General features: G+C 36.3%; 1 protein-coding gene across 1 annotated transcript; it reads right to left on the bottom strand.

Annotated features, from left to right (window-relative positions):
* Positions 1-625: 625 nt before the first annotated feature.
* Positions 626-25291, bottom strand: WBP11 (WW domain binding protein 11). Its single transcript, XM_044677539.1, has 12 exons — positions 25136-25291; positions 18611-18718; positions 17875-17906; positions 16842-16935; positions 15884-16080; positions 14478-14611; positions 13422-13621; positions 11098-11289; positions 8357-8458; positions 7618-7917; positions 6613-6795; positions 626-1635 (listed from the first exon to the last, which is right to left on the bottom strand). The coding sequence occupies exons 2-12, from the start codon at positions 18672-18674 to the stop codon at positions 1202-1204; spliced, it is 1932 nt and encodes a 643-aa protein (XP_044533474.1). The 5' UTR covers positions 18675-18718; positions 25136-25291; the 3' UTR covers positions 626-1201.
* Between the last annotated feature and the right edge of the window lie 1174 nt (positions 25292-26465).

The following is a 26465-nucleotide window of genomic DNA, read 5'->3' as shown; positions in this document are numbered from 1 at the left end:
ATTTTGTCATATGCCCCAGTGATTTACAGGTAAGAATTTAACATTTCTAACTTCCTGATAAGGATGTTCATGTATATTGTACAGAGTACAATAATTACTGGGATAACTCCCAGATATATGAATTGAGAATATAAAATGGATGCCACAGTAAAATACAGAGACTATCCCTTCTTATATTGTCAGATGTCTTCAAAGTTCTACAGAGTGGCTCTATACCAGGATAGGTTATTATCTAAAGAAAAACAAAACTATAAGCCACATAGAAATATCATAAAGCCTGACATTGTAAGGGCAAATATGTAACTCCTGACAAATTTTGTCATTTTCATTTTTTCCTCCCAATAATGCTGATTCTTCTTTATTAAAACATATTTACTTACATTCCCCATCTTTACTATTCTTTTCCTCTCTAGTAATATCTGATTGATTCTTCTTAAAATATTCTCCCGTATTCTCCATTTCCCCCATACTTAACTAGAACTGGCCCCAAAAACGTGAGTTCTAAATTATTGTTTTTTTTTCTCAGTTTACATCAATTAACTGTATTTTTACATTAACTGAATACCAAAGACAAGGTTTATTTTTGTAGAACATTTATTTCTTTCATGAGAGACACTCAAAAATTTTTTTTTTGTCACTGAGAAGTCATCTCAATTAATACATATTATATTTTCTTTCCCCAGGCATCCTGCTTCATAGTAGGGAAATGAAGCTGTGATCCATTTCACTACAAGTAAAATGTTACAAAATATTTACAAGAAAAGTTAAAAAACAAACAAAACCAGAAGTAAAAACACAAAAAACACTGGATGAAATGCACTAGTTTCTAACAAATATCTACTCCAGTGGCTTACTCAACCACTTAAGGATTTCAAAAATAAAAATAGACACTAAAATCCTGTCTATCTCATGCCTTCAAAGAAAAACGGAAATGGTGGTTGTGGGTATAATAGAGATGTGAAGGGACATTGCTTTAGAAGCTTACCAGTCTACTCTGAAATATCTTTTTCTTCTGTGCGGTGAATTCTGACCAAAGCTAAATAACTTTAAGACAATCACTGAAGTTAGGAAATGCTCTGATAAGAAAAAAAGTTAACTCCTCTGCACTTAGGTCCAAAATATAAGAACCCCTTCTCCTCTATGAACCATGTTTTCTAATATGAATTTGTGGGATTAAAACCTTCTCTGGCATCACAGGTTGTCACAGTAGCCCCTCCATTTCTTTCATGAAAGCTTCATACACATCATCCTTGGTTTGTACTGAAACAGGAGCAGAGGGGCCAGATTTGGGGACTGCTTTGGCAAGGGGTATAGTAGAATCCTCTTCTGACTTTCTTTGGGGAGCAGCAGTAGCTCCTTTGTTCTCTCGTCGAACTCTCAGTGCAGTGGGCACAAATCTGGTAATTTCTGCCTTGGGATTAGTGATTTGTGGCTTGGCACTGATGGTTGCTGTGGCTTTCTTCTCAATAGTGGCTGCACTGGTATCATCCACTTTGGGTCTCTGAATCAAATTGGGTGGGGCACTTAAAACCCCTGGATTCGGTAAGGGAGCTGGTGGAAAAAGCCCAGGTGGAGCAGGTCCAAGTGGAGGCACCAAAGGTGGGCGCATCATACCAGGACGAGGTGGAGGGATGCCTATTATGAAGAAAACATGTGAAATGAGAACCACACAAATTACCTAAATAAGCACAACCATCCACATCAACTCTTTCCCTGCTAGTTAGGTTTTATTCTGACCCAAATCAAGCATAATGAGCAAGCTTGTGTAGCAAAGTGGGAGAGACATTATTGGTGACTCCTTTAAAAAAGGGACATAGAATTTATGGGAAATTTTTCAGGGAATGGTGCCTAAATTTAATGAAAGTCTTTTATATTGACATCCTTGGCCCTATTTAGTGTACTTATCTCCATAGTATTCCTTTATTTCAGTGGTTCCCAAACTTTTTTGGCCTACCGACCCCTTTCCAGAAAAAATATGATTTGGTGCCCCCTGTCACATACTATCACTGCCCTCTTACAATTATTCACCGCTCCCAAATGCACATGTGGCCATCACTGCTCCCCGGATCACTGCAGCACCCACCAGGGGGCGGTGGCACCCACTTTGGGAACCACTGCTTTATTTGAACAAATGGATCCATTACATGCTTGTTACTTAATCTGAATGTGGCCCTCACTATATTGCATAACTTCATATACTGCATAATTATAAAATTACTTTGCTATCACACAAAAACTGTGCCAAACTTTCAATACTTTCTCAAGCCCAAAACACTAGCTCCATGCTCAGCCAACTTTCAGTGCCTTCCAGGGGGGTGGGGGACCCAAAAACCCCAAAGCTAAGAATTAGAAGTTTTCTTCTCTCCTAAACACCACCTCCAGATACTTTTATGTCAGTCTTCTTTCTCTCATTTGTAAAGTAAGAATCTCATGAAGAGATGGTCCTGCTTTGTGCAAAGGAACGAATCACAGATTAGGAGTCAAGAAAACTTGGTTTGAATTAGGGACTTGCAACTTAAAACTAGTGTAAATTTGAGTCAATCATTTAAGTTATCTGGACTTCATTTTCCTCATTAGAAAAATCCAGATGAATACTTATAGTGCCTATTTAACAAGGCTGTGAAAATTAAATGTGATAATGAATGCAAAAGGGCTTTGTAAACTTTAAACTACAACAGAATTATCAATGATAATTTTCTTCAAAATGAAGCATCAGAGGTCCCATTCTAGCTCCAAATCTATTATCCTTTCAAAGGTTAACCCTTCCCTTTCCATTGCCCTTCTAAATCATGTCTATCTTTTCACCCTGATCTTTCCTTATTCATTGATCAATCAACTTGCCTACAAACATGACCAAGCCTCATAGTTCTTAACAAGAACAAAAATTTCACATGACCTGCAATATATTAAGTATTTAATGTTTATTAATGATCCTCTCAAGTTATCTTTGATTTCTTCCCCTCCCACTGAAAAACCCCTAGAAAAAGGAGTTTTAATACTATCATTTCCTCTTCTCTTAGACACTCTCTTCTTTTGCTTTCTGTAACTAATTTTTTTCTAGTTTCCTAGTTTTCTTCCTATTCTACCATACTCCAGTCTCCTTAACATTATCCATCTCATGACCCATAAGTATGAGTATTCTCCAAAAACTCTCTTCTATTATTATTCTATTAAAAACTCTCCTTCAATGATTTTTCTTGTTTTTGTTCAGTTATTCCCTCTATGCAAGTAACTCCCCAAGTCTTTATATTAAGACATTCTCAAAAATTAACAATAATAATTTCCCTCTTAAGACCACTGTCCCATTGTTAACTACCTATTCAACATCTTCATATAGACATTTTGCTGACATCATAAACTCATTAAGTCCAAGATGGAACTAATTATCTTCTCTAAATCTGTCCCTTTCCCCAAACTTCTGCTACCTTTTTTTGGACTTAAATTTTTATTCCTCCCTACCCCCCATGCATGTAAGCAAAATTTTTTAACATTTAAAAAAATTTTTAAGTTTCAAATTTTCTCCCTATCGCCTCCTTATGGTGAGCAATGTGATAGATTATACATGTGCAATCATGCAAAATATTTCCACATTAGCCACGTTGCCAAAGAAAGCAGACTAAAAAAACAAGAATGATAAAGAGACTAAAAAAAGCATACTTCAATCTGCATTCAGACTCCATCAGTTCTTTCTCTGAATGTGGACAGCATTTTTTGTCCTTCTGAATAGTTCTGGATCATTCATATAGCTGAGAATAGCCAAGTCTTTTTTTTTTTTTTTTTTTTTTAACCCTTACCCTTCCATCTTGGGAGTCAATACTATGTATTGGCTCCAAGGTAGAAGAGTGGTAAGGCCTAGGCAATGGGGGTTAAGTGACTTGCCCAGGGTCACACAGCTGGGAAGTATCTGAGGCCAGATTTGAACCTAGGATTCTCCGGTCTCTAAGCCTGGCTCTCAATCCACTGAGCTACCCAGCTGCTCCCCCCTTAGCCAAGTCTTTAACAGTGATCATTGTATATTGCTCTGTTATTGTATACAATTTTTTCCTGGCTCTGCTCATATTTATATATTACTTCATGTATGTCTTGCCAGGTATTTCTAAAAGTATCTTGTTTGTAATGTCTTATATGTCACAATATTCCAGCACAAACATATACCACAACTTGTTCAGTCATTTCCCTTATGATGGGCACCTTCCCTCCCCAGTTTCCAATTCTTTGCCACCACCACCACAAAAAGAGCCGCTATAAATACTTTTGTATACAGGTCCTTTGTGTAGTTTTGTATATGGGTTCTTTTCCCTTTTTGCTTTAATCTATTTGGGATACAGATCTAGAAGTGGTATTGCTGTGGCAAAGGGTATATGTATTCTTATAGCCTTTTGGGAATTATTTCCAAACTCTTTTCCAGAATGGCTGGATCAATTAAAACTCCACAACAGTGCTCTGGTGTCCCTCTTTTTCCACATCTCCAACATTTGTTTTCCTTTTCTGTGATATTAGCTGCCAATTTGACAGATGTCAAGTGGTACCTCTGAGTTATCTTAATTTGCAATTCTCTAATCAATAGTGATTTAGGGCATTTTTTCATATGACTATAGATAGTTTTGATTTCTTCCAAAAATTGCTTGTTCATATCCTTTGGTCAATTTGAGAATGACTAGCTTTCACATAAATGTGACTCAGTTCTCTATATAGTTGATAAATGAGGCCTTTATCAGAGAAAGTTGCTAACTCCCCTCCCCCCATTCTTGATTTCCTTCTTAACTTGGCTGAATTGGTTTTGTTTGTGCAAGTCCTTTTTAATTTGATGTAATCAAAACTATCCATTTTACATCCCCAAATACTCTTATTTGGTCACAAATTTTCCCCTTAGCCATAAGTCTTAACAGGTAAAATAAGTCTATGCTCCCTTAATTGAGCCCCTTGTTTCTTTTGAGAGAATCTATAATCTTTTCAGTAAATACATGCTCTCAACTTTATAGTCACTCTGCCTCTTCCCTCTCCTTCACTTCTATAATTCTATATTCAACAATTCTCACATCTGTCCCCTTTCCACTATTTCAAGCCCTCAATACACTACACAGACTATTGCAACAGTTATTTAATTGTTCTCTCTGCTTCCTCCTCCTCTCCCATCTATATTCCACAAACCTGGCAAAATATCCTTCCTCCGGTATAGATCAAATCTTGACATTTCCCTGCTTTACAACATTTAGTGGTTCTCTATTGACTTTCTCAATAAAATGCAAATATCTTATTCTAGGCATTTAATATTTTCCATGATCTGGTTCTAATCTATACTTCCTTGGAATTACCTTATATTAATCTGGTTTATGCACTGTTTCTAGACAAATTGATTTAAAATAGCTTTTGTTCATATAGTATAAGCCTTTCCATTTCCCTTCTATGTGATTCCAGAGACCATCTCTTATGCCCTGAATGCACTCTTTTCCTTTCCTCTACTTCTTAAGTTCTAGCTCTGATGCCAATTCTTAGGCAAAGCCTGTCCTAATGTTCCCCTTATCCTGGCAAAGTATTAATCTCCTCTACTTTTTCAAATTAACATAAATTTACTTAATTCTTAATCCATTTTATTTTGTCCTTGTAAACTCCTTGAAGGCTGGTATTTTGTTTTGTGGTGGTAGTTATTGTTTTTTTGGTCTGTACCTAGAACTTGCTGGGAACTTATGATGTTGGCAAGGTCTTTTAAAAATAGCTCAGGGACATCTCTATGTTAATAGCATTTTAGTGGAAATCCAAATAACCTAAGAATTTTAAATGTAAGGTGAAATTGGCAATTAATCTCTTTTTCAAGTACAATTTGATAGTTGTAAATTCTCATTAGCCTGAATGAATCAGTTCCGTTGTTTAGAGTCGATACTGTTGAGGCCAAGTTTAAAGATTTAATTCCCATACCCAAAAGACATATTTTTTGTTCAAAGGGCTTAATTTACCCTCCCTAACCTTGGCTGGTGACCTTGCTAATGCATACAGCAAAAGGACAAAGTACATTTAAAAGAATCTGATATCATTTTGGGAGAAATAGCAAATGTCCCATTTATGGACCAGCATTTCCCCCCCCACATACCAAAGTCAGCAGAATTATACATTAAAAATAAAGTAGTTATATTTACAACATTTTCTGAATACTTCTATGTTTCTTAATGTAGAGTAGGTCTGATGTTTTATGTAGTATACGAAGAATTTGATCGTCACAAAAATGACAAAAATGTCCTTAGAAAGTCTATCTTCTGATTAGTAAGCACTTGGATTCAGTGTACAGAAGAGGAAAAAGGAAAGGAAAAATATTGGCAGTAACAATGAGAGTTAAAATCTCTAAATGGCAAATTCTAAGTAGCTATTGCTTGAGCTACCCTGGACTTTGAAAAGTTCTAATGTGATGCTTTAATATGACAAATGACTTGTTCACATTGAGGAGCTTAGAAAATGCATTATGGAAATGAGGGGGAGTAATTCTTTCTCAGATCCAAATTATATAAATTTGATAACCCTTTCTGGCTAACATAAAATGTATAAGCTTTATAATTTCCTTCTTTACCTATGCAACATTAGTTAATAGAGGATAATGAATACCCCAATCTAACCCTTTACCTGGAGGTGCTGGGGGAGGTAACCTCGGAGGTGGTCCTCGTGGAGGAGGACCAGGAGGAAGACCAGGAGGTGGGCCTGGTGGTGGACCAGGAGGCCTGCCTGGTGGAGGACCAGGAGGTAGAAGCCGGGGTAAAGGCCCTCGAAGCCCTGGCATTCCAGGTGGTCTTAAGAATGGAGGAGCTCCTGTAAAAGAAAAAAAAATCATTAACTCAAAGTAAGTTTACTTACAAATGGCATGTCAGTAGAAAAATACTGAACTTTAAAAGTTACCTTGGAAAATTAAATGAAATTTGCACACGAATAAGTATCTGACAAACTTATCACTCTTATTTATATAATATTAAGATTTAGTATTGAAATTCTGGTTACTGATCTCTTCCTAGGTAATAACTAAAATAAAGTAGATAATTATAGTGCAAACAGAATAAGTCTTTTAAGTCCATAATGAAGCAATGCAGAAAAAGCTATGGACCACTGGGAATCAGAACATCAAATATACTTCTCTGCTAATCACAGATGATTTCAGTTAATCATTTAAGAGGTAGAATCACAAATATCAGGTTCTATACATTATCAGTTGGTTTTAAGTAACTTTATATAAGTTCATAAGACATTAGTCATTATCTGTTAGGGTTGCTATTTAAGAACAGAATGAACTACACACCTAAGATTGATTTTCACCACAAATCCTCTAATTGTATGAAAACCAGAATTTTCCACAATCAAAAGTTTAAATGCCCCCAAATACCTTCTCCAAAAGCAATACCAAAAGCCCTGAAGTACCTGTGAGTTGGGCATGTGGTAAAATCAATTCTGATATATATTAGATATAATTAGAGGAAATAATGCTACACTGAAGAGAGGAAAGTTTAAGAGGAAAATGGACAGTTGTGAACGTATTTAATATTAGGAACAAACATTTTAAGTGTGGATTCTAGGATACGCAGCTAGGTATTACTTATCCTGTAACCTATTCCATAAAAGATTTGCATATCTTGTGTTTACCTGGAGGTGGACCAGGAGGAAGGCCAGTGGGTGGTCCAGGTGGTCGGAGTGGTGGAGCAGGTGGTGGTCCAAGAGGGGGTGGTCCTGGCATGGGAGGTGCCTGTATTTGAGCAGGCGGAACAGATTGTGGAGGTGGCTGCTGTTGTTGGGAAGCAGGAGATGATGCTGTCCCATCAGGAAGAGAGTCTTCTTTGTGCTGCTGCTGTGCTGTATCCTCTGACTCAGAGTCATCAGAATCCTCCTCTTCCTCATCCTCTGAAAATTCTTCCACTTCTCGGCCCTCTTCAGGAATTTCTTGACCTGAAGAAAATATACAAATAGAAAGATAGTGGTGGTGGTAGAGGGTTGGGAGAAGTTAAGTTTCTTTAGATATCTCTTAGTTAAGGCAGCACCACAGAAGGTATTGTGGGAAGTATTAGAAGCAATGAATATGGAGTCAGGAAAGATCTGACGTTTCCACTGGGTATTTATGGGTGATGTTGGGGAGCTAAAATTAATACCTCCAAACCCCAAGTTCCTCAACTGTAAGCAGCACTAATTCCTAAAGTTCTGACATTATAGGTTTCTTTTATGAGGATTAAATGAAATAACAGTTTGCACCCATAAGATGTTATTACAAATGTTAAATATTATCACAATTACAAAAGCTTTATGGAAATTAATGCTGATAAAAACACTAAACATGACCAAATAACCATTGTTAATGAAAACTTTAGGAAAAAGATCTACTGATCTTTACCTGCCATTCTAAGCATCATAGCTTGAAGAGGTGTTAATTCCTTCATGTTTTTCTTTTTCTTTCGTGATTTTCCAGGAACATCAGCAAATCGTACACTCAGACCTAAAAAAACAGGAGAAACACTATAAAGTTTAAGTGGTATATCATGGCTCATGACTGCTACCTTTTCATTTTTAACTTCAGCTGAAGCACAGATTCTTCATTACTTCCCCCTTTCCCTTTAAACTTTGACTGCAGCTTTCTATTTTAAATGTTTCTTATAAACAACATATTGATGGATTCTGTTCTCCACTTCTGCTTTTTTGAGGGTGGGTTCTTCTTGCACTTAAGATTATTAATATATTTTTTTCCATCCAGTTCTTTTATACATTTCTTTTTCTGTTTTCTAAACTTTAGTTTATTTTGCTTAGACTAATTCTTCCCTTATCTGCCCTCTTTCTTCTCTTCTCTTTTACTGTTTTATTGTTGAATGAAATATATTTTTATATCCAACAGTATATATGGGAGTGTATTCATTCCTTTGACATATTCAAATGCCATCTATTTCTGTTCCCTCCTTCTGTGTAGTCTTCTACCTGGGCATCCAAATTATGTGAGATAATCTTACTCAACTTTCCTTTACTTTTCCTTTTCCCATTATATTCCTCTACTCCTCCTTAAGGTCACTGAAACAGAACCACTCTAAGGCTCCCTAATTAAGACCTCCTTTATGACCCCTGATGATGATAAAGTTCTGACAGGCTACTTGTATCATTTCTCTATATTAAGATATAAACAATTTATCTTTAAGAATAGTTGTTAAAGCTTGTCTGTCTTTCAATGCTTCTTTTGTCTCCTGTGTTTGCATTTCAGATTTTCTACTAAACTCTGGTCATGAGTAATGCTTGGCAATCCATTAAAAATCCACCCCACTGTCCCTTTAAGATTACTCAGTTTTACTAGGTAAATTGTTTGTAAGCTTAGATCTTTTGTTCTTTTTTTCTAGAATATGGTATTCCAAACTCTCTGCTCAGTTAAGACTGGTGGTTTGTTTAATTTTGTGTAATTGTGATTGTGGCTCCCTAATAGTTGAATTCTTTCTTTGGTTGTTTTATTTTGCTTTTTTGACTTAGAAGCTCTGGATTTTGGTTTTATCTTCCTAGAAGTTTTCTATTGAAGTTTCTTGTAGGGGGGGATACTTACTTTGTACTATGGTTCTAAAAGATCTATAGTTTTCTTTTATGATTTCTTGAAACATGTTTAGGCTTTTTTTCTTGTTGATGACTTTCATGAAGACTAATCATTCTTTAATTATCTTTCCTCAATATGTTTTCCAAATCAGTACCTCACATTTTTGTTATGTATTAACCTCACACTTTCTCAATCTTTTGATTTTGTTTTTATATTTCTTTTCTCATTAATTTTTTAGCTTCTATTTGATCCATTCCAATTTTCAGGGTATTTGTTATATATGTAAAGATTTATACATTGCTGTTAATTATGTTTTCAGATCTTTCTTCCATAGCTCAAATTTCTTTTCCCATTTTTTCCTCTAGTATTCTTAATTTTAAAAATCACTTTTTATTTGCCTTTTTTAAAAAGTAACTCAGAAATTCTGGTTGGACTTGTACTTAAGCTGAGGTTTTGCCTATAAATGTTTTGGAATTTTGTGGGTTTGTGTTTTGAGTGCTTTGACCAACATACTCTGGGGTATGGTGTGTTGTATTATTCCAGGATCTCAGGGACAGCTCAGGTTAGAGACCTGCAAGCTTTTATTGCTCTCAAAGTAATCTGGAGCAAAAATCTGATCACTGTCCTCCTGACCTGAAGCCAGAAATTTCCTGATTCAGTTTGAATAAGAACAAAACTCCTTAAGGCCTGTTCCTAGAGTTGGATGTTCCAGTAGACTGCTGCTAGAGTCAAACTTTATCAGCCAGTTGGGAAGCTCTACAAGTTTAGAGCAAAAGAACTGTAGGCTTATTTGACATAGGACTGCTACTCTGGTTATTTCACTGTAATTTTCAGATCAGGACAAATACTGGACTTGAGATTGTGCTTTGATCCTGGGGCAAACCATGGGCTCATAACTACTCTTTAGGTCGGAATGCTACTCACTACTCTGAGGCATAGAAAAGACTCTGCTGAACACCTATATATACATATTCATGTTTAATATATACTGCTCTACCCCCCCCCCCCATTCCCCCTTCTAGTTCTTTGAAAGTCAACAAAAATCTTATCTGGATTCAAAAGTAGTTCTTCAAATCTGGACATTTAATTCAATATTTTCATCAATGTGAAATATGGAGCTCTAAAATTCTTCATGCAGTTATTCTTTTTACTTATTTTTAACTAGGGTACTTGCTACATTACCCTAAGTCCGTGTTGCTGAACGTAAGTAACATGTGCCAGAGGGGGCTGATTCCTTCTCCCTCTTGCCTGAGGACATTTTTCACATGACCCACCCCTCTGCACAGCAGCCCAATGGGAATGCTTCCTCCCGCCCGTCTTGGGTAAGGAGGCATGGTTCACATGCTGGTATAAGGGTTGTAGTTTAGGCATTCAGTCTCTAAAAGGTTTGCCATCACTGCCCTATGTGATTCAATTCTCCAAATACAGCTATTATTTCATAATAAAGAAAATTTACATGCAAACTTTCTTAAAGTACCTTTAATCTATAAAATGTGCTATGCCTAAGTATAATAGAACCTTCCTTTTTTAAGAGTTTAAATAAGTGCCCAATTGATTGAATTTGCACACACCTGACTTTTTGTCCTCATTAGTCTCTCTCTCTTCTTCATCACGATGCATGAACTCTTCTCCTTCACTGTCGGCATCTGACCTGTCAGTGTCACTGTCATCACTGCTGTCATCATGCTTATCTTGATCCATGTCTTCAGGATAACCTTCATCTTCACTTGTGCTGGAAGCATCATCATCATGACTCCGATGAGCTGAAAAAGGAGGAAAGCTCAGAACAAGTATTAACTAAATTTTCCTCAATTTACTAAAAAAAATATATATATATATGTATATATATTATATATATATGTACATATACATATACATATATATGTATACATATCATGACTTAGGACATAATATACAACCTAAAGTAACTAAATTGTTAAAATACTTTGATCAAGTGGCCTGTTCATCATTTATATAGATATCATGACAATCTTATTACCAACTAGTTTAAAATGAAATCTTGACAGAATAGGCAAATGGCTCAGTGTATAGAGTGCCAGTCCTGGAGTTGGAAGGACCTAGGTTTAAATCTGGCCTCAGACACTTCCTAGCTATGTGATGCTGGGCACTTATTCCCTGTTGTTTAACCCTTCACCACTCTTCGGTCCTGGAACCATTACACAGTATTGATTCTAACAGGGGAGGTAGGAATTCTAAAAATAAAAAAAAAACAATCAAACAAAAAAAACTATGCATAAACTCACTAGAGTTGAGTGAAAATACTGTACTAGATGGAATTTAAAACAAGAAGTATCTTTTCCAAATAAAGAGCCTGGTAAGGAGAGGAGCCTTTGGTACCTGTTTTCCATACTCCCATCCACTTCTGATTTCTGCCTCTCTATTTTCAACACAAACTCTCTCAACACAAACTCTCTCAATGTGTTCCATGCTAGCTCTGCCTGACCCTTCCATTGTGCTCTCTATAACACTTTATAACACTCTTTTCATCATTAACAAACTGCCTTTCATTTTAAAACTACTCTTTCTCTTCTCCTTCCATCTTCTGGCATTCATGCATCTAGCTCCTCCCAGAAAGTGCTATGGCATGGTCTTCTAGTACTTGTTGCACATTTTCCCTTCCCCCACCCAGATCCACTGTTCTAGGAGTTGGTCCCTGCTCCTCATTTCTATACTCTCATCTCCTCAGCAAGCCCCTCCCTTGAGGTTTATTCTATCTAAATATATCACCAAGCCTGAAATGATAGAAGGTATCTCATAGACCCCAGTCATTCTTTCCTTCCCTCTCAAGGAATTCTGTACCTGACTTACAGTGTTTCTTTTTGCTCTAATTCTTGCTTTTATCCCAAGAGACTTACTCTAGCCAATTTGTTTCTCAATCTCAACTCCCATGACCTATTCCTTTTCTGTATCATTCAGAGATGGTTACATCCTTGATCCCATCGCTATCCAAAAGTATTCTACATCTCTGATCAAAAATGCTAAAATTTCTTTAATGACTTTAACCTTCTAGCTGTCATTCTAGCCCTTCCTATATCTTCTTCCTCAAAAACTCATTTTTTATTCTCACCTTCACCTGCAGAGTTCATTCTGTTCCTCAGTACTCTCCCAGGCCATTAGCCATGATCTGGATTCCCTTTTCCATTTTTTTCTCCCTTTTCAATCTTGTTACTTTGGTTAACTGGTTCAATATCATACTGTGCTTCTATTTTCAATTTCCTTTCCCTCTTGTCCTACTGTTACTAATACCTTGCCAAAACGCAAATACAATTACTCCCACCATTTACCTTATTTGCTCCTACTCATCAACTGCTAGGGGAAGTCATGAAATATCATGTCAAAGAGAGACATTACAAATTTGTTACCTATCTTCAACTGGACTTTCAGTACAGCAAGGTAATAATTTATTTTTCCTTAACTGATTCTCTATGACACCGCCCAGTTGTTTGAAATTTTCTCAAAATTCCCACCCACCCACCCACCCACTTTAAGTGGTATTTGTAAACTTTTAAGGACAAGGCCTATTTAATTTTTATTTTTGTATCCCCAGTGCCTACCAATGCTCTTTACATGTAAACAGGTTCCCAACAAATGTGTGGTTCAGTAGTGACAAATGGTGAGTATAGGCCCTGTTATTCCTCTCACCTGTGTATCACTGGGAAAGTCACTTAACCTAATTGAGTCTTGCTGATCTATAAAATCAAATAGGTGGATTAACATCCAAGTTTCCTTCTAGTTCTAAATCTATGATGTTCTAACTTTTTCACTGAATTGAACTACATAGAATCTTTCAATAGTTTTATTTCTAGTATATTCAACAAACACTATCTGAAGACAATGAAAAATGACAAAGCAAAGGAAGTAGCTGACATCTTACCAAGGTCCGGACTATATAAAATGTCCTCCTCTCGCCGCCGAGGGGCAAGTTCTAGGGCAAAGCCCACTTTACGACCATACATCTGCAGAACTTGGGGAGGAGGTGGCCCAGGGGGTGGCCCAGGAGGCTTTCTGCCAGGAGGCAAACGAGGAACACCATGCCCAAGAAGAGGAAGTATGGAAATTGCCCTGGTGGGAGGTCTGGGAAAAGAAAATTTTTAGTGATTTTTTTCATGTCAGCTCTACTCAAATAGCAAGAGATTTCGGAATTTCAAATATAATAAAAGGGATTTTCATTGTAGAATGGACAATGCACTCAGGAGGTCAATATTTATTCTAGGTCTGTCACTAACTAGTTCTGTGATCATGACAAGTTACTTATCTTTTCTGGGCTCTAGTTTACTCATTTTGAAAATCATGGAGTAGGATTATGTCATTTCTTAGCTCCCTTTTAGTTCTAAAATTTTAGATAACTTCAAGCTCACGTCCACACACACACGTCAGGAATACTTCACTGGATTTGTGAACCTGGATTTGTGAACTCATTGATATGAGTAATAATAATAGATATTTATATGGTTTTGCAAACTACTTTACAATATACATTTATCTCATTTAAGCTCCATAAACATTTATTAGTTCCATTATATAAATTAGGAGACTGAGGCTCAGAGAGATTAATGCCTTGCTGTTACTAGTGACAGGGTTAGACTCCAGGTAGAGAGTTCTTTTCACCCTGCTATGTGGCTGCTCTATTCCAACCTTCTTTACTATAGACCAGAACTCATTTGCGCTTTCTTAGAGAGTAGAATTCTTGTCTGTTGTTTCACCATAAATTCTTCAGAGGGCATATCCCACGCACCATAGGACTATACTCTAGGTCTAGGTCTTACTATTTCATACATGCCAGTACACGCTAAGGATATTACCTTTTACCATCAAACATTACAGACACAAAGATTCTTTAAAATTTCCTCTCTACCCACTGCATAGTTGAAGATTATAATCTTATTTTGTGCTTAATAACTATTATTTAACTATTATGATGCTTCTTTACCCATAGGCAGAGGTTTTTTTGAGAATAGAGGGTGGCTGTGCACCAGGCAATGGGATGTCTTGGATCAAGATGTTAGAAGGAGCATGAGGCATATCTGGCAATGGGATGCTTTCCACTTCAACATGTTGAGCATTCTGGAAAAGAAAAGAGTAGATGAAAAATCAATATAGGAACAAAAGGGGCATATCCAATACAGAAATCAATTATTTTGCAAACTGGATTAATTTCTATTCAAATAGAAATATGAAAATAAGAGCAATAATCCAAACAAGAGGCAGTCTTAAATTAACAATACTAATAACCTTCCAAAACAGAAGACATCTCTCTTCAACCAAAGGACCAAAATAATCAAATTTGTCTTTTAATTCTACTCTTTTTGAGTTGTGATTTCTTTGAAATAAAATAGAAATGATGATGAAATACAATAATATTTGAGTGAATACAATTTATTTATTTTTATTTTTTAAATTAAACCCTTACCTTCCGTCTTGGAGTCAATACTGTGTATTGGCTCCAAGGCAGAAGAGTAGTAAGGATAGGCAATGGGGGTCAAGTGACTTGCCCAGGGTCACACAGATGACACACAGTGTCTGAGGCCAGATTTGAACCTAGGACCTCCCATCTCTAGGCCTGGCTCTCAAACCACTGAGCTACCCACCTGCCCCCATGAATACAATTTAAAAGTCGGGGTAAACAGGAAGAGGGCATTGTAAAATTTTGTAATAGCATAAAACTAAGGGATGAAATAACAAAACACCCAGAGCACTCCGTGAGCATGTTCTATAGAACCAGTAAGTGTAGAATAAACCTTTTATTATAAGATTAGGCCTGGTAGTGGTGAGACTACCATGACAATTTCCCCTTAAAGGAAGCTTTAAACTTATAGAAAAATATAGATAATACTATTTTTCAAAGGTTAGTAGTTAGTACAGACCTCCAAATAATATTGTGTGCCACTAGCTTTTTTTCTCCTAAGAGGAACCTCTTTTATGCCAGAGGACTATCACAAAATACCTATACTTACTGATAAATTCTTTCCTATATTGTTTAGATAGGCTATATCAAAACCTACCACCATTTTCTCCCTATTACAAAGCTGGGTCTAGGCATGTGTCACCTTTCCTGAAATTTTCTATTCCAATTTATATGCAATATCCAGTTAGAGGAGTTCTATAATTAGGTTTTAATACTCCCATAAAATAACACCCAACCTCTCTAATAAATACAACCAAATAATATTCATACCAATAGGAGATAAGAGTACATTAAAGGAAATCATTTAACCCAAAATGTTGTTACATTAAAAAAAATGTGATGTTGAAAGACCCATCATTTTTTAAAAACCAGAAGAAAAAATTAACTGTTTTTGAAGTTTTTCATTAAAAAACAAAAACAAACTTGATTACCTTTACTGCATCAAAGTATTGACTGAGCTGGGCCCTTTTCTGCTCATATTCTACCTCTAACTTTCGAAGTTCTTTATAGATATCTGGATTTTCCTTTTCATAGAGTCGGAGAATGCGCTCAAAAGTTTCACGAAGCTTTTTTCGCTTATCTTTTAGCACCTTCTCATTTAGCTGTGGTTGTTGTACTGGATTGAACTCTGATGGAAAAGAAACAGATGATTTTTAAAAAAAAGGATAAGTTTCTTGGGTAATATATGTTATGTCATATATGCTTCATGGAAAGATCAGATTTAAAAAACAAAGTTAGAGCTGGGAGGAATCTTAGAGATCATGATTTGCAACTCCTTCATTTTATAGACACGTTTTACTTCTGGTAAGTTTGGGATTCTAAGCAAAGCAAAGATGAAGAATTGTTCTGAAAATACAGAAACTCTCGAATGAAAAAAGAATATAACAACAGCCTAATGCCATGCAACAAATTATAAAAGATAATACATCTAAGAGTAAGAGAAAGCCAATGTGTTAAGTGGAGTTTCATATGAAGAATTAACATTAGAAGGACCAGTGTATCAAATGACAAAATTTTATCAATTTTACTTTGAAATATTTTCATTCTATCTCTACTTTCCATTGTACCACAAATCAAAGGTGTTGACCTATAATGATCATGCAATTTTCACCAAAAACAAAAACAACCCCCCCCAAAAAACCACCCCTATAAATGGTATTTAATAAATGAATATATTCTATTCCCTCTCCAAAGAAATAGAAACGGATGGTTTAACTTCTATATACAAGTATAAATACTGATAATTATTTCTCTAAGAATGACTACTTTCATCTACATAAAGTCCTAAAACTTTAAGTAAACTATCCTATAACTCATGTAGCCAAAGTATTCACACAAAAAAACTGGGTCTTCCTCAAAAATCTAGTCCTCCTGCATCCTCCTACTTACCCATCTCATCTAATTTCTCCATGTCCCGGATAATCTGCTTGGGATCCTTCATCTTTAGTACTGCAGCTCGTACCATCATTCGTTGTTTCTTATTCTAAGAACATTAAAGGATGGCAGAAAATCAAAGGGTTGAATTTCAAATAATATTTTATTTCGACTCAAGACAGAATTTGTGGTCTTCATCTAAGCTATGGCTCACCTATTCTAACACATCAAAGTTCAGCTAAAAATATAATCACTTTTTTTTTTTAAAAGAAAACATTTTTTGAATCCCGATGAGGTTTTTAGTAGATCTATGTAATGCTATTTTAGTATATAACCCTGTTGTACACTGGTATTTTCAGTGGAGTTTGGAGATGAATTCTAAGACAACTTAAATGATTACCAATTATGTGTGGTAAAAAAGATTTCTCTAGTTATTCTTATTAAGTAATTTATAATATGAAAATATTGTAGGGAATCAATTGTTCATTCACCTAGCAAATATTTATTATCCATTGTATAAATCAATAAAATAAAATCCTTGTTTTTCTTAAGGAAGTTTTTCATATCACAAACCTAACATTGATTTCAGAATATAATTAACAATGCAAAATATAGCTTTTAGCAACCAAAAAACTTTGATAAAAATTATAGTAAAGGCTATGATAGCACATTTATGACAAGAAATGTTCCTTCTATGTTTTGCATGCTTCTAATTGAGACTGAAAGCTATCTATACACTTATTCAGACTATTAGAAATTAATTTTGTACTACTTATTTTTCTTCTTGAATAAGTGAGATGGTTAAAAATAAAGACATGGGGCAAGATTCTACATATAGTATTTGAAAGGCAAAAATAAATGTAAATACTAACAAAATATTTTTACTCTATAAAATGAGGAGCAAACCAAGGTGAGAGATTAAAAAAAGGTAAATTATTGTAAATCTGGATTTTGAAATGGTTGATCCCAAAACTTTAATTAAAAAAAAAAAATATAACAACACTGCTCATACAATAGTGTAACTATTTCTAGAAGAAAAAACCCATACCTTTTTTAATTCTCTCTTACGAGCTTCTTTTCCTACGAAGGAAAGAAAGAAAAGAACACATGATATAAAATCCTGAAAACCAGCATTTCCTTCTTTGTGACAATCTCCACTAGGCTGAATTTTCAGTGTCTAAAAGTGTCTTCCCCCAAAAGATCATATTTCAAATTATTTGGAGGTGGACATACACAACCCATCCTTCAAACAACAGTTCTGCTGATATATTTGCTCTCTTGATTCTGCTCATTTCACTCTTCATAAATTTCATCTCTTTCCAGGTTTTTAACAAATTAACTTGTTCATCATTTCTGATGTGCAGTATTACATCACAATCATATGCCACAACTTGTTTCGCCATTCCTCAATTGATGAGCATCCCCCCTCAATTTTCATAATAAAAATAACAAGACATTATTAGAAAAGTTATTATAGATAAATAGTATATTTAATATATCAAATTAAAACAAAAATATGTTATATACCATATTATTGCCAAAAGAAAGACTCACTGAACACAGAATTCTTTAAATATTTTAGTTCTGCCAATCAATCTCCCCTCCCCCCAACTTTCAAGTCAAAAGTTTAAATTAGGGAAACTAATTTGGCAAATTAAATAAATTGACCTTCCTAGCTTGGCTGTTCTAGTAATAAAATTAAGTTAAAACAGGCTCCTTAATACCTACAATTTATAATATTTGTTTTTCTTTGTAGCACTATCCCATTATCAGTGTATACTTACGAGCTTGGTCAGTGGGATTCATGAACTTCCCGCTCTTGGTGGATGATGTAGATCTCCGCCCCATTTTCACAGGTTATGTGATACAGTCAGTTAAGGGAGAAATAAAACCTTAAAAAAAAAATTGGTTATTCTTTAAAGTTGCCTTTGCTTCTAGAATCCTTATTTTTCAACAACTTTTCTTAAAAGCACACTTATTCAATACATTAATGTTTCTATAAACTGTTGGTAATTCTTTTTCAGGTATAAGGATTTGCCCAGGATTTTGAATTTGAGGTTTAGATAAATTTGATTCTGCTTTCTAGAGGACACAAGACCAGAAAGATCAGCAGAATCAAATAGGTCATTAGCAATTCTGTCTTCCAGTTGCTGACTATGCCTCAGGATAGTAATAAATTTGGAGAACAAAGCCGATATCCGTTAAAAATCAACTAAATTTTAAAACAAATACAAAGATGAACATGTTATTCGAGTCAATTTAGATAATTAGGATCCAGGAGGCAGAGGATATATTTTCTTTATTAACTTGCATACATACAGACATTAGGTCTTTTCTTATTGCCATTACTTTAAAAATAGGTTTCTTTCTTTTTTTAAAAAAACCCTTACCTTCCATCTTAGAACCAATACTGCCTTAGACCCAATTCTGCGTATTGGTTCCAAGGCAGAAGAGTGGCAAGGGCTAGGAAATTGGGGGTTAAGTGACTTAACCAGGGTCACACAGCTAGCAAGTGTCTAAGGCCAGATTTGAACCCAGGATCTCCCATCTCTGGGCCTGACTCTCAATCCACTGAGCCACCCAGCTGCCCCCTAAATAGGTTTCTAAGAGTTAATATGGATAGAACAAATGTATGCATGTATTTAACATGTATAGAACAAATCAAACAAAGTGGTATTTGAAAACCACCAAGGATAAAATATATATTACTCTCTGAGATAGGGCATTCTACTTCTGGATAACTCCAAATGTTAGTAAGTCTTTTCCTATGCTAGATCTAAATCTGTCATTACTTTTGGCTTTGCCCTCTGGAGGAACTAAGCTGAATAAGTTGTCTTTCAAATATTTATAGACTAGCTATCATGTCTACCAAATCTTCTCTTTTCTCAGGTTTTGCTAGTTTCTACAACCTATTTTCATGTGGCTCTATCTCCAGGGCCTTCTCTAGTTCTTCCTAAAATGTGGTCTCCTGTTTCTATATGTAGTCTGATCAGGGCAGAGAACACTGATACAAGCATCACCTTTCTGGTTACTACGCACTTATTAACACAACCTAAGGTCACATTAGCCTATGTGACTAAAGCCTACCAATGATGACTCATACTGACCTCACAATCCATTAAAACTCCTAGATGTCATTCATAAGAATTATCTCACAATGTAAATTACTACTAGTCTTAATTTTAAAATTAATTTCTCTGTACATATGTACCTAGAATCTACTATATATTACTTATTATATCAATGCCACAAATTACAAAGCCCATTTCTTAGATTCTAAATGCACTACTGAATTCAGTTTCACATGCTCTAATGATGTCAGGCTAACTAACAATAAATTAGAGTTGATGGTTCTCGCATTAAAATGAGTCTATTTAGCATAAAAAATACTCACATGCCAAATATGCAAAAAAATTATTTCCTCAGAATTTAGTTGTGATCGAAAACAAACTGAACTTTCTACATTAAAGATAGCACAAAATATCACATTATCATCAAATCTATTTAAATTCGGTGAAGGTTTTAAGGCACCTATTACTTTCAATATATTTTCTACGGGATATTGCTTTGACCATATACTGGCTTCTGATTAACATTAAAAGATCTTTCAACTTAAGAAGTGAGAAGTTGAAAGCTCTAGAAATGTCCCTCATCCATTAGATTTTAGTGGTTTGCTGAAGACACTGTAAATAGGATATATGTCCTCCTTAGCAAACTTTAAATGTATCAAATGTATCAAAAAGGGCCTCCCAGCTACAAAGTGTCACTGCTCTATTAACTGTGCCTCTACATGACTCTATACATCTTTTCCCAGGAAAATTCTTAAGTTTTTATTAAAAAACCTGCTTTTTTGTCAACTGGGCTTAACTCTGGTATTCAAATTGATATTGTTCAGTCATGTCTGACTCTTCATAACCATGTGGACTTGTTTATGGCATTGTCTCAGGAAAGATACTGGGGTGGTATGCCATTTCCTTTTTCAATATGTCTCCATTTTACAAATGGGGATTTGAGGTAAATAGGGGTTAAGCAACTAACTCAAGGTCACATGGCTAGCTATTAAAGAGTCTGAGGTTGGATTTGAATGTAGATCTTCCTGACTCCAGGCCTGGCAATCTATCCACGGCACCACCAAGCTGCTGGTATGCAAATTACTTTTGAAGAAAGAAATGACAAGGTTTTGTTTTTTTGTTTTGTTATATTATCAGCAGAAGTCCAGGTGGTTCTCTAAATTTTTCATCAGACTTGTAACATCCACTTGCAAAAAATATTTTAGACACTTTTTACTTCTGGCAAGCTTGGAATTCTAAGCAAAGCAAAGATGAAGAATTGTTCTGAAAATACAGAAACTCTCGAATGAAAAAAGAATACAGCAACAGCCTACTGCCATGAAACAAATTATAAAAAGATAATTCATCTAAGAGAAGGAGAAAACCAATGTGTTAAGTGGAGTTTCATATGAAGAATTAACATTAGAAGGACCAGTGTCAAATGACAAAATTTTATCAATTTTACTTTGAAATATTTTCATTCTATCTCTATTTTCTTTGCCTTATGAATTTTTTTAATGCATTGCATAAATTGATGTTTTGCTTGTCCTTCAAGGTCCTAGTGCTGAAGCATATGCATAAAAACTTATTAATTCAATGACAAATTGTGTAAAATAAGTGACTGTAGCAAAAAAAGGACATATTGCAAGTTTTTTCCACATGTAAAAAGTTGTAAAGTTTATTAAATCAACAAAGTATTTTACTTTATTAGTATATCCCTTGTAATTCAATCTCCTTGGAATCTATCAAAGTATTAATGAAGTATAATAATAATAATAAAACTTATCAAATGAAATATTTGAAAAGCAATTAATACAGTGCATGGCACAGTAAGTACTTGACAAAATGCATATTCTCCCTTCCCTAGTAATTTTCAAGTTGAAAACCATCTGGACAAATTAATTTCCTTCTTTAAGTAATTTCATTTCTTTCACAGAAACTTGTAGACAAATAGTTTTCTATTTTATGTTTTTTCTTCAATTCAACAAACAAGAGAAAATGAAAGAACAAGGTTGGGAGAGAAGTCTAAGACTTAAAGAATAAACTCACTATTATACCTCTTCACTATGGTATTTGTGATACATATGCTATATAGGGAATCAGTAACCTAGAAGTACAGGTGCCAAAGACAACCACTGAGAGAAGCATGGGAGTGGAAATAGGCTCACCTACCTTTCTTTTATTTTCCTACCTAAAACTAACTTACAAGACTTGCCTATCTCCCTAACTTTAACTCATGGGTGCATTGACTTTTAGGAATTTAGGAACACAAGATCCTTCACATTCTTTTTATTAGATCACCTGAAGCAGACAGGAGAAGAGGAGAGAAATATTCCAATCTCATGTCTCTCATCCACCCCAAAAGATCCCAAAGCGTAGCCAGGGAAGAGGAGATAACAAATAACATACTTCTTTCCCCTCCCACCAGCAATATTTCCTACCCCCCCCCTTCAAGAAAAAAATTAAGCACCCTTAACAACTATCAGTGATAGGATTTTTTTCTATACAAAATGGGAAAAATGGAAATCTATATTTGGAGCTGCCACATTATCAGTCAAATATCTTTGCAGACTGGGACTGGAATATTCTTATTATCTTCAGTCAGCAGTAAAAAATATCCTTTAATACATCTCATTTGACATATGTTTTGTTTGTGGGTTTTTTCCTTTTCCTGTTTATAGAGTAGATGCTAGTTTGTCACATAATCATTCATTTGGAGGGGCCCTCTGCTGCCAAATGTAGGAGGTAAAATGGATGGGAAAAAGTGATCATGTCACTCTCATTTTAAAGCTAAAAGAAATAACACTCAAACTGTTGCAGTTAATGGCCCTAATTTAGTTGAGTAGCAGGTGGGAAGAATGTGGCTAATTCAAATGAAAAAGTCATGAAGATTTTTTTTAGTAGTGTGAAAGCTCAAAACTTCAGTAACAGAAATAAAAATAGCTAGAGAAATCTTAGGCTATATTAATAGAAGCATAATATCTAGAATAAGGAAATAGGCCTATTTTACTTTGTCCTGATTAGATAATATCAATTATAGTAGGTGTGAATCTGGACACCATGTTTTAGAAAGGATAATGTGAAACTAGAGAGAAATCAGATAGAGGGGACTTGATGCTATATTATATGGTATCAGTTGAAGAAACTGGGAAAATTTAGGCTAGGAAACAAAGAATGGACATATTTTATATTATGTGTATTACACATTATTATGTGAAGATTTGCTGTCATGGAAAAGTAAATAAGACTAATTTTGATAGAGTACAGCAAATAACAGGGAGTGCCTAGTAGAAAAAAAGATTTTGCTTTGATATTCCTAAGGAAAGCTAAACTAACAGAGTTGTTCCAAAAAGAATGGTTTGCTTTCCTAAGTGGTGAGTTCATCACTACTGGAGTCTTATCAATTATTATGTAGATTCCCCTTTAATTATACTTTTTACTAACACCTAGAGATCTCTTCCAACTCCAAAATTTTTGATCTAGTATTCTGGATATAAGCCACACCTTGAGATAATCACATAACGTGACAAACTAGTAAAATATTAATAAATGCTATTTATTCATGAATGTTTGATCACAAAATAGTAGAAATATAATTTCTTTTAAAATCACTCTACAATTCAATCTCTCCACTACTTTGTAACATCCATCCCACTCCAGTCCTTTAAGGAAAATTGGTTTTAATTTTCTTTCAAACTTCCTATGTTTAACATGTATTCACATAAAAAGTGGTAAATTGCTGAGAAATATAAAGAAACAATTTCTTCCCTAAGCAGTAGTTCCAAAGATCTGGCCACCAGCAGTTTGTAACAAATCATCAATTATATTTTGTTAATATCTTCCAAAGAATAATGCCATTTATATACTTTAACTCTTTAGTGGCTTTGGAGCTTCCAAGTTGCTTGTCATTCCCCCCATCAAAGTTACTTTGTATTTACTTTGTACTTCGTACATATTTTTACGTATTACTCAGTATGTATACAGTATGCAACTGTGTATATTTTCTCCCAACAGATTATTAAATTCTTTGAAAGTATTCCCAGTGCACAGGGACATCCTAAGAGCTTAAGTCATTGACTGACAACTGAAAAATAACCTGCCTGAAGATTAATATTTCCTTCTCAAAGTCTGGGTGGGAAATACATAAGCAAATAAATGACAAACTGTTATTTCTCCGATGATCCATGGATTTTTTTTTCTTCAAAACTATCTCTGGATTCCTACAGATGCAGTGATGTAAAATGTTAAGAGCTGTTGCCTAGAGAACTTGGTTCATACCCCAGTTCTAGTGTGTATATTCAAGTGTGGAAGTAGACAAATTGCAATATCTAGATTCCTTTCATCATTTGCAAGAAGCACATACTTGCTTTAATAATACTTTAATAAGAAGCCAATTCTGTGGCAAGAATACTCCAGGACTTCTGGAATAAAAAGGAGCTAGGTTCAAATTCCACCTACACCTGCTTACTATCTGCAGTGACCTTGAGCAGGTCACTTAACCTCCTTAGACCTCAGTTTCCTAATCCATAAAACGGGAGGATGAAGTGGATATGGACTTTTGAGACCCCCTTTCCAGATCTTAATCCTATTAAGAAAAAATGTACATAAATGAAATTTACTATTATTCCTCAGCCCATCAAATTTTTCATTTCTTACCACCTTCTTCTAATAACAGTTCTTTGACTATAATAGAGAAACTGGAACGAATATCTGGTAACCACAGTTTAGGAAAGCTAAGTTTTTGCCCAAAGACATATGACAGTTGCCGGAAGAAACCCACAACACCCTCAAAATCCATTGAAAACCTAAAGGAGGATCAGGGAAGTATCTAGGAGAGGCGAGAGCTCAGCTCCAAGATTCGGGCTCATTCCCTTATACCAGGGGCCTGGCAAGCTCACTCACACTCGCCTAGAACGAGCAGCAACAACAGGGACAACCACAGAGGCCATCCAGGCCTCCGAGAGGACCTGCGGCGACGAATGGCCCCCCGAATTCAGGCCTACAAGGGAGGGCAACAAGCACTTCCCCCAAACCAGTGCAACAAGAAAGCCACAAACCAAGCCCAAGCGAGTCAGCAACCCGACCCCAGGCGGGCCTCCTCCCCACGACTAGGCAGGGATCAGCTGGACTTCGCCGCCTCCCGAGGCCAGGGGGCGGATCTCTCCCCGGATGCTTCAAAAGGACCGCGCAGGCGTCCGGAAGTGGGGTCTGGGGATAAGGAAGCGGGGAAGAAGAGCCTCGAGATATCCTCGAATTTACCTTTCGGCTGCTCGCTGGAGCCACCGAGGGCCGCAGGCCCGCGCGCCACGCCGGCTCGCGCTCCCTCCTACCTCTCCTCGGGCCGGGGGCGCCTTTCCCTTCGCCTCTCGCCGGGGCCCTAAGCCACCGCCATCTTGAAACCGCGCGCCGCACCGCCTCTTCACGTCACTTCTGTTTTCCCAGCGCGTTGCTAACGTCGCAAAGCATTTCCGGCTTCTGCAACCATAGAGAGGGCCTCGAAGCTAGAGAAACTTCCGCCTTTGAATTAGAATTCTTCCCACCACGCGCTTCCCCAGTGCAGACTGGGAAAGTGGTGGGTTTGGTGCCTACGTTGCTACGTTGCTCTTAGGCCCACCCTCTTCCCCCGCCAACCCCACCTCGGGAGTTCTTGTCTCAGTACACTACCACCTAGTACAATTGTCTAGGGCGCGGACGGGAAAAGAGTCGTAGAAGCAGGAAAGGGATCTGATTGGCTGGAGGGGGCCTTTGTTCCACCCTCGAACCCTGAGCCGGCGCATTCTATGACCTCGCTGCTATTGGTTCGCCCTTTCCTTTAGATTAGATCACTGGTTTTACTGCCCTTTTACGGCTTATCCCCGCTGTTTGCTGGGGTGTGGGTAGTGCTAGTTTGCCACCCTTCCAACTTTACCCTCAACGATCCTCTCAGATCCTCTTTAGTCCCTGGGAACTTCTTTCTTCCCCCATTCCCACAGGAACACGCCTGTCACTGCAAGCATTTCACTACTTAAAAAAGGAGCATAATTTTGTGGGGAGGAGTCCTCCCTTCAGTCACATAAACTAGGATTCCTTTTGGTGGGTAGAAGAGCTTTCAGGTTCAAGCTGGAGGAGGTCCCCTAGCCCAGTATCTAGATTTTACAGATGAGGAAGAGATCCAGAGAAGTTATATAACCTGTTCACTAAGAATCCATTAACTTTGTTCCCAGCACTGAGTTACAAAAAGTTAGCTCCTATTCTTGAGGAGCTCTCCATTTATGGGGTAGACGACATGTGAATAAATCTGTACAAACAAGGTATATACAGGAAAATTTGGAGATAAACAACAAAGGGAAGCTACTAAAATTCAGAAGGACTGGGAAAAGTTTCCTCTAGAAGGTAGAGTTTGAGCTGGAATTAGAAGCCTGGAGTTGGAGATAAAAGAGAATTCCAGCCATTGGTGACATTCTAAAACATGAAAATACCTGTAGGGAGATGGAGTGTTTTGTATGTGGAATAGTATTACTGGATCGAAGAACAGCGGTGGGGGCTAATGGGGTAGAAGAGTAAGAATATAGGCAAAGGAGAAATTGGCCAATTGTGAAGGGCTTTGACT

Source organism: Gracilinanus agilis, chromosome 5, assembly GCF_016433145.1.
Source record: "Gracilinanus agilis isolate LMUSP501 chromosome 5, AgileGrace, whole genome shotgun sequence".
NCBI lineage: Eukaryota > Metazoa > Chordata > Mammalia > Didelphimorphia > Didelphidae > Gracilinanus > Gracilinanus agilis.
Note: the sequence above shows the minus strand (reverse complement) of the source record. Positions and strands in the feature narration are given on the sequence as shown.